The sequence below is a fragment of the Phoca vitulina genome, unplaced genomic scaffold (genome assembly GCF_004348235.1).
Source record: "Phoca vitulina isolate PV1807 unplaced genomic scaffold, GSC_HSeal_1.0 scaffold50, whole genome shotgun sequence".
Taxonomy (NCBI): Eukaryota; Metazoa; Chordata; class Mammalia; order Carnivora; family Phocidae; genus Phoca; species Phoca vitulina.
The window spans coordinates 3,910,589-3,925,743 of record NW_022589753.1 but is presented as its reverse complement, the minus strand read 5'-3'; the positions used below and the strand labels follow the sequence as shown (position 1 = coordinate 3,925,743).

Genomic DNA, 15,155 nt, shown 5'->3' with positions numbered 1-15,155 from the left:
GCCCTGTCTGCCTGGAGCCCTTCTTGTAGCTGGGTTGATTTCAGGGTGGTGGAACTCTTACTTGATTACGTCGTCAGAGGAGTGGGAGGCTGGTTCCAGTCCTGGGCATCTGGACCCTCTGGAGTCCCCCGTAATCAGCCCATTTTGATCCCTCTCGGTCTCTTTGCTTCTCTGAGTGTCTCTGCTGGTCTTCCCTCTGGGTCCTTGGCTCTAATATATGGGGTTTCCTCCTCCTTCTCAGGGCCTGAGGTCTCCAAGCCACACACCCCAACCAGAGTACAGATAGGTGGAGAGGTCTTCCCGGGCCCCGCTTCCCCCATTACTTCGCCACCTTCACTTCCTTTCTTTGCAAAGCTAAACCATGGAAGGAAAGGGGTTAATTTTCTCTTCTCTTTGAAATTTGTGAGGGAAGAATCAAAGCTGCGCCATTCTGGCTCAGAAGATGTACTGGGGAGCAGTAATCGGCGGCGAGCTATGGCCTTGTGTACAGGGTAATGTTTCTACACTGGAACCCATTTTAAATTTTATTATCTACCTCATGCTATTTCACCTCCTCATGTCCTCTCCCCCTTCTGTTTATTAGAGGCTGGGTATGGATTTCTCTCCCTGAGAGAACGTTCATAATAATGAAGTGTACTTGGAAGCTGCTCACAGTGATACAGGATTGGAGGGTATTCTGCAAGGAAAATGGATAGCCTCGTTTTCCTCTGTATGAGAGAAATATTTGAGGTGAAGTAGACTAATAATTTCTCAAGATAGAAGTTTCGAAGGTTGCTCTTGCATAGAGAAGTTGGAAACTCCTTGAAATGATAGAATGCATGTGGGACATCATAATCACGCGTCTCTCTCTCCCTGGCAGGCTGCTGTGGGCTCTCTGTCTCTGTGTAGCCGTGTCCTTTGGGGCTGGAGCCCACTTGCCATTTTTCTTCTGCTTTCTCCTCACTGACTTTTTTCAATTTTCATGAGGGGCCTGAGTGAGCAAGTCTACCAGAACCCACTCTTGGTGCTTCCAGCCCGCATTCTTTGATGGATGTTCATGCAATTTTCTCATTATTTTCCTGTCAGCATTCACAGAAACAGTGTAAACTACTTTATTTCAAAACCATTATGTTAGTTTACTCCATGATAATTTAAGCTGTGTATTCTTTCTCTGATTTGAATTTAGTAATAACATATTTTTAAAGACAAGTCAAGAGGCTTTCTTGAATGATTTTTCAGTGACAACACCCCCCCCCCCCCCACCTTGAGTCTCCTTTCATTGGACCCTTGTTTTCTGTACTTAATTGAATTTTCATCTCATTCTGTGCACATTCTAAACAGACCCTGTGCCTTCTATGGGGAGAAGATTTTGGAGAGCTAATCTTACCAACCTAGCTGTCTTTCCTTCAAGAGAATGAGCAAGTGGACAGCTAGTGGGAAGGGCTGCCAATGCCCTCACCCCGCGCCTGCCCAGGGCTGCTGGTGGGGAGCATTCTGGGAGCTGCTCCAAGGCAGGAGCTCGCACAGATTGTCTCCTCTCCCTCTAGCGGGTTTGAGTGTCTTAAATTCCATTCTTGCCACACACCCCTCAGCTCCTGTAGGTCATTATTGCAGAACTGTGTATCTGCCTCAAGATTCATCTCCCACTCCACTCTCCACCCCTTCTCCAGGTGGAATTTCTAGGTGCACGATGTTGTTTACAGTCTTTTCCAGACAGAAGTTGAAGGGCACCTCCCGTTTTCTCTCAGACCACGGATTTCCTTTCCTATATTGCTTTAGAACTACAAAACAAACAGCTTTTTGGGGGGTGGTGGAGTAGAAGTCTTCAGGAAAGGTATAAAGATTTTTAAAATGCCTCACAGTTTGGACTTTCTAGATGGTTCCACTATGTCAATGGCTACATAAAAAAAAAATCTAGAAATTCAATTTCTTGATTAGTTGGGATTCAGAATGATTTCTGGGGCAGTTTTCTCTCTTTTGTATTCTCTGTCTTTCCTTCCTGTTCCATTGGTGGTCTTACCCCTATTTCTAGGTAGTCTTTTGGTTGCACGTGTACCTGAGCTTTTGAATTTCCAGACTGATCAAGTTCAGAGGAGGCTAAAGGCTCTACTCTGAGTCTGGGAGAGAGTTTCTGAAGTTAAAAAAAAAAAAAAAAAAAAGTACCTCAAGTTCCACATCATAAAAGGGAGGATTTCTAAAGCTGGTGTGAGGACAAAAGAGTGACTTCATATAATTCTGTGAGAATTTGGCCCATGTCTTCCTATTGTTCCTCCTTCCCTCTTTGTTGCCTGCGTCTCAGCTTCCGAGGTACAGGGAACCTGTGAGTGCAAGTGTCCGTGGTCTTCCCAAGCAGGGCACGGGCAACTCTTGACATTTCATTCCCCGCTGGGGTCTGAAAGAACTTGTGACCATCCCCCTGTATTTTTGTGTCAGGATCCATAGAAACCATGTAGAGGCTTTTGCTCAAAAAACACTACTTGAGCTGCGTCGCTGCAGGATTGCAGTGACAGGAGTTCTGTTTCTTTTGAGGTGGGGTTCTTGAGAAAAGATCAAGCCAAGTTGCAAGTATTTCAATGACTGGCATAGTCCACTCAGTCGGGGTTCTGCCATTATTAAGAAAGCCACACATTCTTGAGTAAACTTTGGTATGAAAGTTTTTAAAGAGTATTTGGATGTCACTTCTCTTCTTTCCCTTTATCCTGGTCCCCTTGCCCTCAAATAGTATGTAAGAAATGCTATTGAATTCTGTCTGTGTGCGGGACTTTACATTACTGGAATATTTTAAACAGGCTTTCCCACTAATGTTTAGAAAAAGTATCTGAGTGGAAGAGGGTTTCCAGCTTTCCAAACACTTGCCTTTCCTCAAGAAAGCAAAGAGCACCGCACTGGCAGGTGTTCCGAAGTAAGAAATGACCTCTGTGCCACACAAGGTAGTGTATCTAAACACGCCATGGAAACAGAAGAGTGTTCCCTCCTCCTCTTTACCTGATTTTCTCGTCAAATTAGGTTTTATTCGTCTACAATTTAGGATTGAGGGAAGAGCTAGATTCTCCCTGACCATTTATCTTTTCACAGAGACTGGGCTGAGAATGTTTTCTTTCCTAAGGTGATTGGAAAACCAAAATTGATGAGGCCAACTCCAATATTTTCTTTCTTGTCTTTGTTTCTAGTTTGAAATTAGTCCATTTTTCCCCCTTATCAGGATTAATGAAGTAGAAAAGGGAAGATCTTTCTTCCCAGCTATTATCATTGGAATGGATCAATTTCTTCTTTTTAAGGATGCAAATCTTGAGGAAAAGTGAGCTCTTTCAAATACCTCAATTATATTTTGAGAAATGGACTGTCTTTTATAGACTCGTTTAGTAATGAGTGGCATTGAAAATAATAATTCAAAGAGTAGATACTCTTGATTTCAATCTTGGCATTATAGATTTCAAATGGTATTTCCAATAATTGTATTTTTTCCCCCTTCACCTCATTGTCTGCATTTGCTCTGTAAATTTTAGGTACATGATTATGATCTGGGCATTAACTTTTAACTTAAGGATTGATCTTAAACATGACTTTCCACTAAACATCTTTCAGGGAAAGAAAAATTCTCTGAGATGAAAATCTTAAATTGATTGCATTTCATCAAAGAAACAAAAAAGAAATGAGTACCACTAAGAAAAGTAGTTTCTGAAATAAAATATATGATTACTTGGAAGAGACAAACTTTCAGAAAATCGCATTAGGAGAGGGAAATACTCAGGCATGTCGTGAGGTTTTCAGTAAATGCGTTTTCCTGTCCCTCTGATGGGTCCTTCAGCCATGTTCTCTCTGAAGAACCAGGTTGAGCCTTCTTCATCACGTTGGCTCCTTGGATGGTTTTGTGAGGTGACATTTTAGTGGGTCTGTAGGCTGGTCGCTCCTGAGGCTCAAGCCAGACTAGATGTCCTTGTGGTATGATTCATAACTCATCTCTTTGTGGCATTTACCACAATACCAATCACGGTGTAATTATGTTCTAATTTCCTTCTCTTCAGCTACGCCTATGTTGCATCAACGAGGTAGAACTGAGCTGCTTCAGTCATGGACAATAAACCTGTATTAATTCCAGGGTGAGGGAGCCACTCTGTTCTTTCTCTGTGTCTCATTGACTTTCTTTCTCACTGGGATCTCATCCTTTGAATTCTGCACCTAACTAAGCTTTTAAGTGACTGAAATATTTTAACTAGATTTTTTTCCCCCATGAACATAGTTTAGAGAAAATGCCTCTGAGGCTAACATTATCAAAGCAGCTGTCTTTCATTGAAAAAACAGAAAAGGTAAAGAGAACTTCTCTGACAGGTACTTTCTGAGATAAAAGGTTTACCTAATCGTGTTGAAGAGGTAGAATAGCTAAATATTAAGTGGGCATGGTGATGTAATTCTCTGAAATTAAGCAGATTCAATTTTTTTTCCCTTTTTAGCCTTTAAACTTGTGTTAGTCTGCCATGAGTGGAATGGGAGAGGTAGGGCTCCCTTGGTGTTGGTCGTGCCCTGCTCCCTCTGTCACAAATCACCTCAAAGTGTTTTCCTAAGAGAAACAGAATGGCAGCCTGAACGCCAGGGTTCCAAATCCACGAACTCCCTCCCCACCTCTCTGACGAGAGCTAATGGCTCTGTACCATTATTTTTCCTGTCAGAATTAATGGGGAGATATTCTTTTCCTAAAGCCATTAGTTAAGTAATATTGCTTACAGAATTGCTGAAACAGGATAACACCTCCTTCTCCAGGGTGTAAATCTTAAGAAATGATGAGACAATCGCTTAAACACATCAATTACATTCCAGAGCCTGAACTTTTTTCTCTACAGTTTCATTTAGAGTTAAGAAACTTTGAAAGTAATGGTCCATAAAGTGGATTCTCTTGACTCAATTTTGGCACTAAATAATTCAAATAATATTAGCAATTTTTTGTTCTCCATTTAGTTTTCCTTTTCCCCCACAATTTGTCCTCTCTTCATTTTAGAGCATTCTCTTATTGTCTGAGTGTGATTAAAGTTTCAACCTACCAAAAGATTTTAAGCATACTTTCCCACTAAATATGTTTTTTTTGGAGAAAATGGCAAGTGAAGTGTTCTCAAACTGATTGCCTTTCATCAGAGAAAGAGAAGAGAAATTCGAACCATAGAGAAAAGTGGTTTCTGAAAAAAAGAGATTGAAAAATGATTGCTCAGAAGAGGCGAAATTTCAAAAAAAATTAAGGTAGTGCAGAAATGTTCCAGATTTGGTTAGAGATGGAAAAATGTATTTTTCTCTTCTTTGGTGAGTCTCCCCTGTTCTTTGTCTGAGAAGCAGAACTTTCATTACACACCAGAGTGTGAGGCTTTCGATCCCTCTATCAGCAGTTGTGTTGTATTCTGACTGAACTGACCTGACCCTTAGCTTTGCCCGAACACGCCAGGCACACCCGGGGGCTTTTCCTTATTATGTTCAGTGTGAATTTTAGGGCCAGTGCCATCATTTGTCTCTTATTTTTCTTTCAAATGAATAAAGCAATACCATGCTTGTTGCAACAAAGAGAGCAACATCGACATATCTGAGCAGAGCTTGATCGTCCCCAGCCTCGTGGCTCCCTGAGGCTACCAGAGTTCAGCTCATGTTCCCTGCACACCTTCCTCCGTGTACATACAAATAAGAACAGACACTTCAGTCTCTTGTTTTTTCACAAATAGAGTCATCCCATATGTAGAAATCTGCAACTCTTTTTTCTTCATCTATCTTGTATAAAATTCTAGGCCTATATTATAGATTGATTGATCATTTTAATAATGGCATAAAATCCCACGGTATAGCTGTATCATAATTTTTGAATTCAACCCTTCCCATATCCATGGATGTTCCTGTTGATTGCTGTTGTTTTTCTACCACAACTTTTGCTGCAGGAAATATTTTGGCTCAATTTTATATTCTATAATTATATATTTCACCACGTAAGGTACTACCAAAGTACTTTTAAAAAACGTTTATTCTTTTTTTTTTTTTTTTTTTTCTTATTAGAGTGATTTATTTTTAACTTGATCCAATGGAGGACATTTTTCTTTCAATTAATGAAAACCATATATTGCCTTAGAAGTATTTCCAAAGGATGATCTTTAAATGTTAGTTTGTTGGATTCTAATAAGCATTAAATATAATTTTATTTTATTTATTTATTTTTTTTTATTTAAATTTTTTTATTGTTATGTTAATCCCCATACATTACATCATTAGTTTTAGATATAGTGTTCCCTGATTCATTGTTTGTGCATAACACCCAGTGCTCCATGCAGAACGTGCCCTCCTCAATACCCATCACCAGGCTAACCCATCCTCCCAACCCCCTCCCCTCTAGAACCCTCAGTTTGTTTTTCAGAGTCCATTGTCTCTCATGGTTCTTCTCCCCCTCCGATTTCCCCCCCTTCATTCTTCCCCTCCTGCTACATTCTTCTTCTTCTTTTTTTCTTTCTTAACATATATTGCATTATTTGTTTCAGAGGTACAGATCTGAGATTCAACAGTCTTGCACAATTCACAGCGCTTACCAGAACACATACCCTCCCCAGTGTCCATCACCCAGTCACCCCATCCCTCCCACCCCACCCCCCACTCCAGCAACCCTAGTTTGTTTCCTGAGATTAAGAATTCCTCATATCAGTGAGGTCATATGATACATGTCTTTCTCTGAAAAACGTTTATTCTTCCATAGTTTTCAACAGCATTTTTATTTTTTATTTTTTTAAAAAGATTTTATTTATTTATTTGACAGAGAGAGAGAGCGGGAGCAGGAACACAAGCAGGGGGAGTGGGAGAGGGAGAAGCAGGCTTCCTGCCGAGCAGGGAGCCCGATGCGGGGCTCGATCCCAGGACCCAGGGATCATGACCTGAGCTGAAGGCAGACACTTAACGACTGAGCCACCCAGGTGCCCCTCAACAGCATTTTTTTTTTTTTTGAAGATTTTATCCATTCATTTTGACAGAGAGAGACACAGCGAGAGAGGGAACACAAGCAGGGGGGAGCGGGAGAGGGAGAAGCAGGCTTCCTGCTGAGCAGGGAACCCGATGCGGGGCTCGATCCCAGGACCCCGGGATCATGACCTGAGCCGAAGGTGGATGCTTAACGACTGAGCCACCCAGGCGCCCCCCGCCCCCAACAGCATTTTTAAAAAGAAACTTGGCTCCCGTTAAATGTGAGGCCTGGGGGTGCCTGGGTGGCTCAGTCATTAAGCATCTGCCTTCGGCTCAGGTCATGATCCCAGGGTGCTGGGATCGAGCCCCGCATCGGGCTCCCTGCTCCGCGGGGAAGCCTGCTTCTCCCTCTCCCACTCCCCCTGCTTGTGTTTCCTCTCTCGCTGTGTCTCTCTCTGTCAAATAAATGAATAAAATCTTTAAAAAAAAAAAAAAGAGGGAGGCCTTGGTGAGGCCTCAAGCCTTACCATCACTGTTGGAGTACTTGAGCTTCGTAACTAACAAGGGGTCACAAACTGTCCCCTCCTTGGCCAGATTCGGGCTGTGGGCACATTGGTTAGCACAGTGTTGTTGTTTGAAAATTAATTCATTATCAGTGTTTACAAACACATAGAATCCAGTTTTTTGGTTTCTCTTGGAAAATGGACAGATGTGGTGAACTTGGTCCTTCCCAGTCTCAGTCAGCAGAGCTGGGAGTCAGCTGTGCCTCAGACCTCGGCATGCCCTCCATTCACCACAGTCCCCAGCTCCAGGCAGCATCCCTCGTTTATGTTATTTGCCTGACCCTACAGCATTTGAGTTTGTGACTCTTGGTTTAAAGTGGGGCATCTGCAGTGTGACTCTGCTGACCTGGGGGCCGGGTCCCTCCCTGTGGGGCCATCCGGGGCACCAGCTCTCTGGCTGCCTCCTCCTTGTATGAGATGCCAGGGCCATGCCCCACTTGAGTCAGGATGACCACAGAAAGTCTCGGCACATCACCCCCAGTTAAGAACCACTGCTTCAGACAGATCACAAAACCCATCTTCCTCAGCCAGTTTTGAGGTAAACTTTTCAAAGCATGGGCCTGAGCCATTTTCATTATGTTTCTCTATTCTGTAGGCCTATGTTTCACTTTATGAAGGCACATTGTTGAATTCTGTACACGACCAAGCTTTAAAGTCCCTGAAATGTTTCAAACCAGCCCCATGCACCGAGTTTGGAGAAAATATCTGAGAGGAGAAAGTGATCAAAACACATTCCTTTCATCTCAGGAACAGAAATGTAGAGATGCCGTGATTACAGGTGGTTTCTGAAGTAAAAGCTTTACCTAATTACACACACATAAAAGGTACAATTTCTAACTAGTGTATGAAGAGGCTGAATAAGTCCCTAGAATAAAGGTAGATGCTGCCTTTGTTCACTGGGCGCTTGGCAGTGGTTTCCTTTTGTGAGTTCATGGTGGCACCTTGGGAGCTAACCTCTCCCCTCCCTATTCTCACCTGGGTGCCCCTTGGAAAGCAAGTCGAGTGTCAGGAAGAAGACACAGGAGGGTTTGGAGAGGGGTCTCTCCAGGGCCCTTCTCCCCCGGTGCCTTCGCTCTCCTTCTCTGACAGGAGCTAATGACTTCTCTACATCTTTTCTCGTTAGAATTAATAGAGAAGTATTCTTTCCCGAAAGCCATTAGTTAAGTCTTAGTGCTCTGAAATTGCTGAAACAGAATAATTCCTCCTTCATTCTAGGGTGTAAATCTTGAGAAAAGATGAGAGGATGTTGCAGGTGTATGTCCTAGGGAAGAGAGTTGTGTAGACAATTGTGTAGACAATTCTCATTTAGCAACAAGAAAATTCTGGAATAACAGTACATGAAGTAGATCAGCTAGGTGCAGCCTTGGCATTTATAATGTTCCAAATGGCATTTCTTTTATAATCTTCTTTTTTCCTTATGTGATTTCATAATCCTATTTTTGCTGTGTGTCTTAAAGTCACGCTCCTGCCTGGGCATGATAAAACTTTTAACTGAAAGTAAGATTTTTTTTTAAAGATTTTATTTATTTATTCATGAGAGACAGAGAGAGAGAGAGGGAGAGGGAGAAGCAGACTCCCCATGGAGCAGTGAGCCCGATGTGGGGCTCAATCCCAGGACACTGGGATCATGACCCGAGCTGAAGGCAGACGCCCAACTGACTGAGCCACCCAGGCGCCCCCGAAAGCAAGATTTTAAACCACACTTTGCACTAAACACAGTTTAAGTGAAGAATTTCCGTGTGGGGAGAATTCTTGTCCTGATTGATTGCCTTTCATCAAATATATACACAAGAGGGACACCTGTGTGGCTCAGTTGGTTAAGTGTCCGACTCTTGATTTCAGTTCAGGTAATGATCTCAGGGTCGTTGTATTGAGCCCTACGTTGGGCTCTGTGCTGGGCATGGAGTCTGCTTAAGGTTCTCTCTCTCCCTCTGCCCCTTCCCCCTTCTAAAAAAAAAGATATAGACAAGAGATGAAAACCACAAGGAAAAGCAGTTTCTGAAGTAAAAGATTTGTTTGTGATTACTTAGAGGCAAACTCCCACCAGACTGCATTAGGGTGGCACAGAGACACTGAGACTCTCCCTGATGAAGGCGTCCTTGTGGTCCTCGCATCACCCTTGTCCGTGGAACTCAGGTCTCCGGCTGCCGCCTGCTGGCTCATGATCACTTTCTGATTAGGATCGAAGTCCCCCAGGCTCTGCCTGAGAGGAAGAAGTCCTGTCTTCCATCACCCTTCCACAGAGTCCTTACCAATGAAGCTTATAGTAGGATCAAGGAAGCAGATGAATTTACCTGCAAAAATATTTTAGTACAATGTCTGGCATGAAACAGAGCCTTAAAAATTTTGGCTGAATAATAACATGAGTGAATGGTTGAGACTTAGTGGAGAGAGAACCAGCCCATAGGTGCAGTGTCCACACATTCTTGCAGAGTGTACGCTTCTACTATCCTCCACGGGTCTAGGTGGAGTCAGGGCCCCATTTTCACCATCTCATGGCTCCTTCCACTTTTCCCTTCATAGTGTTTGCTTGGCGAATTTTCTGCGTCATTATTTGCTGGCTGCATCTCTCCCCCATTAGATGGTAATGGGTGCCTCGTTTGCCACTCAATGAATTGCCTGTGTTCACCACGGTTCTTGGCACAGAGTATTGGCTGTACTCAGTACTCAGTAAATATGGGCTCAGTGGATAGTTAGGCTTAAAAATATGGGCTCATAAATGGGCTCAACAAATAGGGACTCAGAAAAATGGGTTCAGCAAACATTTGAACAAATGAGCAAACATCTGCCAATATAGTGACTACTTTTCAAGTTCTACCCAACCTTTCTTAAATAACTGCAAATTTTTCTTACTCACACATTGTGCATCCTTCAATGGCAGGGATGCTCCTAAACAATTTAATCTCAGATCAGCTCATAGTCTAGGAGATCACTCTTGTGTTCTTATTTATGCTTGTAGCTTTCTTAGAAGGCCAACATGGTAGACTCATTTTTACCCCTTCCTTTTATATAATTCAGAATCTCTGGTCTCCAAATTAATGGAGTTTTTGGTGTATTGGGGCAACCGAAGGAAATGTATCCATTTACTTACATTTTCTGATAATGATATTTGAGTAATATGTCTATTAGCATTTCCGTAAAGCCCAGGAGGGGCTTTGGCTTGGGAGGAGGCTTGGCTCTGAAAAAGTTGACAGTTCTGTGAGTTTCATCAGCCTGCTTCACTCCATTTTCTAATTATTTTACAGTTTCTGGTAGCCTTTTCAAGATGGCTAAATTTAAATTTGCTCCAACGTTTTAAGCAGTCTCTTCCTCTCAATGTGGCTTGGCAATTATTTCTGAGGGAGATGATTAAAAGCGCAGCCTTTCATCAGGGGGAGAACAGAATGGCATGCGGAGCTCAGATGAGAGGTGCTTTCTTAAGAAGATTCACATAATTGTGCGAGAGCGGTCGAATTTCTGAAGATTGCGTGAAGATGGCAGAGTCCATCATTTCTGAAGATGTAGGAAGTGATTCACAGAGGGACACTGTGCCGTAAACAGGATCACATTCTGTGCTTTAACATTTGGCCAGGGCGCCACTTACTTTTTGAAAAGGGCCATTCATTTAAAAGCGAGTTAGCATCTTTCTTCAATAATCCAAATTAGTTTAACACACTTCAGTGACATTATTTGGGCATTTTTCACAATTATTAAAGATAACTCACTTTTCTCTGTAGACTGTAGGTCAAAAGCAAATTAAATCAATGGATTTTCTCCCTTCGTGCTCTCAGATGAGTCAGAAAGTATTGGTCAAATGCGCACATGGCCTTTCCGTTAAGCTTCAAAACCCAAACAACCTGCTGAGAAGACATTTGGCCAATCTGATTATTTTCTCTATACTAATTGGTTTTCCTTCTTCATTGAATTGAATGAATTGCCTGGTTGTTTTGTCACTGTGGGGACCCAGCTTAATCCACTTAGAGTGAGGTGCTTGTGCTTGGTAAGCCAGGGGGCTATAGAAACGTTATCGTCATTATTATCTTTTGGTGATTTTTCTTGGGGGGGGGGGAATGAAGATATAGCTTGAATCCATCTATTTTCTCTGTTTTGATGTCCACTGCCTTTGCTTGCCGTCTCATCTGGCCACTGGATTGCCCTGGTAAGCCCCAGGGTCCAGACCGCAGTCATCTATGCATTTTGAGAAGATGGGGACCCCCCGCTGGAAACAATGGTTGCTTCACAGTGAATGTGGAAAAAATCTAAGCCCCTTTCCGCAGCTGCCTGCACCTGACAAGATCTGAGCCCCTGCTGGCTTCCCCACCTTCATTTTGTGTCCTGCCCCCTTGCTCACCACCCTTCCTCCATCATGGCCTCCCACCGGGTTCCTCAACCCCCCCAGGCTCCTTCCCACCGCAGGGTCTCTGCATCTGTTCCTCCTTCACCTGGAATGGCCTTCCTGGGCTGGTTCTTTCTCACCCTGAAAGTTTCATTTCAGATGTTGCTTCTTCAGAGAGGCCTTCCTCGGTATGGGCAGCAGTCACGTGCCTACCACTCCGTGTCATGTGCCCCATATCGACTGCGACTCTCTGGAAGAGCCCCTGTTTACAGTGACAGGAACATGCTCCCCTCCCTGCTTACCATCAGTCTCTGTCTGCAGCCCTCTGCTGCTATTTACGCTCTGTGATAGCCCCACCCTGTGCTCATTTCCTTCATGACCCCTGGCACAACTGGAAATGATCTTATCAGTTGACTGGTCTTTGTCTCTCTTCCCTACTGAAGCAGAGGCTCTCGAGGGCCAGGGCACCTCCATCTTGTTCTCCAGTGTTTGGGGGGCCAGCAGCATGGCACCTGCCTCACTGAACGGGCCCAAGTCATGTTTGTCGAGCAAATGAATGGAATACCAAAAGCCTGGTTCTGTGTCGATACGCAGGTGCTCAAGTGAAAATTGTATTAAAGGTAAAATGACTACTTCCTTTCCCAAACCGTTGCACTTTCCTATAGATTTTCAGAGTTGATTTGCTCAGGATTAATGCACTTGCTAATCTAGTCACCTACCCCTCGAGATATAAGAAGTAGGTCTGTACTTTCCAGGCAGGAGATTGGAGGACTCCTCACACGGAAGCTGTCTAGTCCTTCTAGTCCTCGTGGAAGACCCAGAGAATTATTTCAGGGCTTCCCACTTAAACACGGCAAACAGATAACCCCGCAGGGTGGCCCCAGTTGACAAAGTGCACATGTAAAGAGCTCCCAGTCTGTTGTGTAGTGCCTGTTTCCTAGACGTGGGTGGATATTTAGGATTGCTGGATACCGCAGGACAGTCTTTAATATGAAAGGGAAAGATGAAAACAAATGAGAACAAAAGGAACTTGGAAGAAAGACCATGTAGGGAGAGGCAAACTTAAGCAAGAACAACAGTGGCCACAAACCGTTATTAATATTGCCAGAGACACAATGGAAGATACTGGAGCCATGAAGTAACAACAGGGTGCTCTAAAGAGGAAAATAATAATAGGCTTTTAGAAATTAAAGACATGATAGCAGAAATAGGAAATTATGAGTTGGAATAGAAAATCCCAAAAATAAAATAAAAAGACAAGTAGGAGATAGGAGAGAAAAGATAAGAAAAAGAGGATTAGACAAGGAAGCCCAATAACTTACCAAGAGCAGTTCTAGAAAGAGAGAAAAGATGAAACAGGAGAATAAATATCAAAGAAACAGCATCATGTTTTCCCAAAACCGAAGGACATGATTCAGATTGAAAGGGCACATTGAATGCCCAGACAAGGAATGAAAATAAACCCAGGACCATGGAGACACTGAACAAATAAGAGTCTAGGAGTTTCCAGAGAGACAAAACACAAAAAGGTTTTGCCCAAAGGATCATGAATCATAAATCATGTTGGCTCCAGACTTCCTAACAACTAGAACTCAACAGAGCTGTGTCTTTGGTTCTGAAAGCAAATGATTTCTAATTCAGAAAGTTATACCCTAACAAGTGGCAGACTGAAGTCTAAACAATTTTATTTCACACACCCTTTCTCACAAAGCTGCGGGAAGCTTTGCATTAGGAAAGCAAGGAAACAGAAGTGGGGGGCTCCAGGACCAAGGAGGTGAGGAGAATCGCCACAGTGGGGTGAAGGGGATCTGGGGGCACAGCCACACAGTGGGCCCAGGGAGCAGCGGGCCACTGGGGGCAGGTCAGAGAATTTGAAGAGCGATCCTTCTAAGGAAAGGAAACAAAACCTCAGACAATTGAGAAGGAGGTGGGAGGCTAGTTTTAGTGCTAGGTCTACGGACAACCAAGCAAAATTTAAAAACGAGGTAGTTGTTAACTCCAGGGAAAACAGTGTTGGCCAGAAAGACCGTGTAGTCACGGCACATTACGTGGCTCAGCAGTGAGAGACATGGTCCTAAACATGTAAACACTATTCTCCTAAACAAAATTATGACATCATATTTACAGAACTGTTGTGAGGAGATGGGGTGGAAAGTGTGCATACGTGGTGGGTGGGGGGGGGAATGAAGGTTCTGGATCCAGGGGTGCTGGAGAAAGAGGTGAATGCCCCTCTCTCATCCTGAGAAGTTACAGGCTCTCCTCCAAACTGAAAAAAAATAAAGATCAAGAAGTAGTGCTATAAGCATGTTATTAAAAGTGAAGGAGATAAATATCAAAAGAATCCAAAGCGGGAAAAGGTGAGTGGGTTGGCAAGCATTGCTATTTTTCTTAATAAGTAGAAAGATTCGACTTTTTGAAACTCTGTGCATATGTAACTTTAATCAAAATGAAAGCAAATTTGAAAGGGGATCTAATGCTTTTCTCTGGTGGCACAGCCATGCTAGAATTTTTTCTGATTTCATTTCATGATGTAATCCATCCTCTCTGCAATTCTGTGGGCCTTCTGACCCGTATCCCAGGCCACTGTGACAAAAGGAGAGTGAGTATGGGTGAGGCAGGAGGGGAAGCCGCTGCTCCCTTGAGAGGGTGCTGCTGTTTGGTGGATGCTGTCAAGGTTCCCTCTTTGGCGCCCCCTCCCCTCCCAGATCACAACCATAACCACCACCAAACAACAGCAACACCAAAACCAACCTGGCTTCCTGCTCAAATGGAGACAAAACCTCATTTCCATAGAGACGGAAATGTCCACCCTTGACACTGGTTGAATGGCCAGAGAATTCACGCTAACCTGAAATGAACCTAACCTGGCCTAAACGTGCCAGGAAGATGGCTCTGATGAAAAATAGCCACGTGACATATTTTTAAAAAAATGTATGTGATTTAGGGATTTTTCTGCCTTGGGAATTGGTTTTACCATTTCTTAGCGGAAGTGGAGACGTTTTATTGAGCTGTGTGAAGTGGGTTCAAGGTAAGCGGGGTTCCCATGCACATTGTGGGAGACACGGGTTAATGAGCCCCGAGCTGTGGAGGAAGACAAAGTCCTAGGGAACTCCCATTTGCTGATGTTATCACTTCCGGTGTGTGTAAGCGTGCCTCCCCGTTTTAGGTCTGAATCTGCAAGAGGAACCGTCTCGTGCCTCTTCAGAATCACCTGTTGGTTGTGGGCACAGAGAGAAGGAGGAGGATGATGGCTCCAGACAAACTTCGGGAAGCTTCTCTCCCAGCACAAGTTCAAGGGCCGGGAGTGGAATGGACCAAGTAATCATGAAGGTGGGGACCAGGGTTCTGAGCCGTCTCTGTCCGTGGGTTGTCTAGATTAATGGCTC

At 43.6% G+C, this 15,155-nt stretch overlaps 1 protein-coding gene across 1 annotated transcript in view; it reads left to right on the top strand.

The window, feature by feature from the left end:
* The window catches only part of ZNF831 (zinc finger protein 831), a 110,019-nt gene that overhangs the window by 88,416 nt on the left and 6,448 nt on the right, over positions 1-15,155 (top strand). The window contains exon 5 of the mRNA XM_032387580.1: positions 14,936-15,099. Coding sequence (XP_032243471.1) covers positions 14,936-15,099 — 164 coding nt within the window. The remainder of the gene's footprint in view (positions 1-14,935; positions 15,100-15,155) is intronic.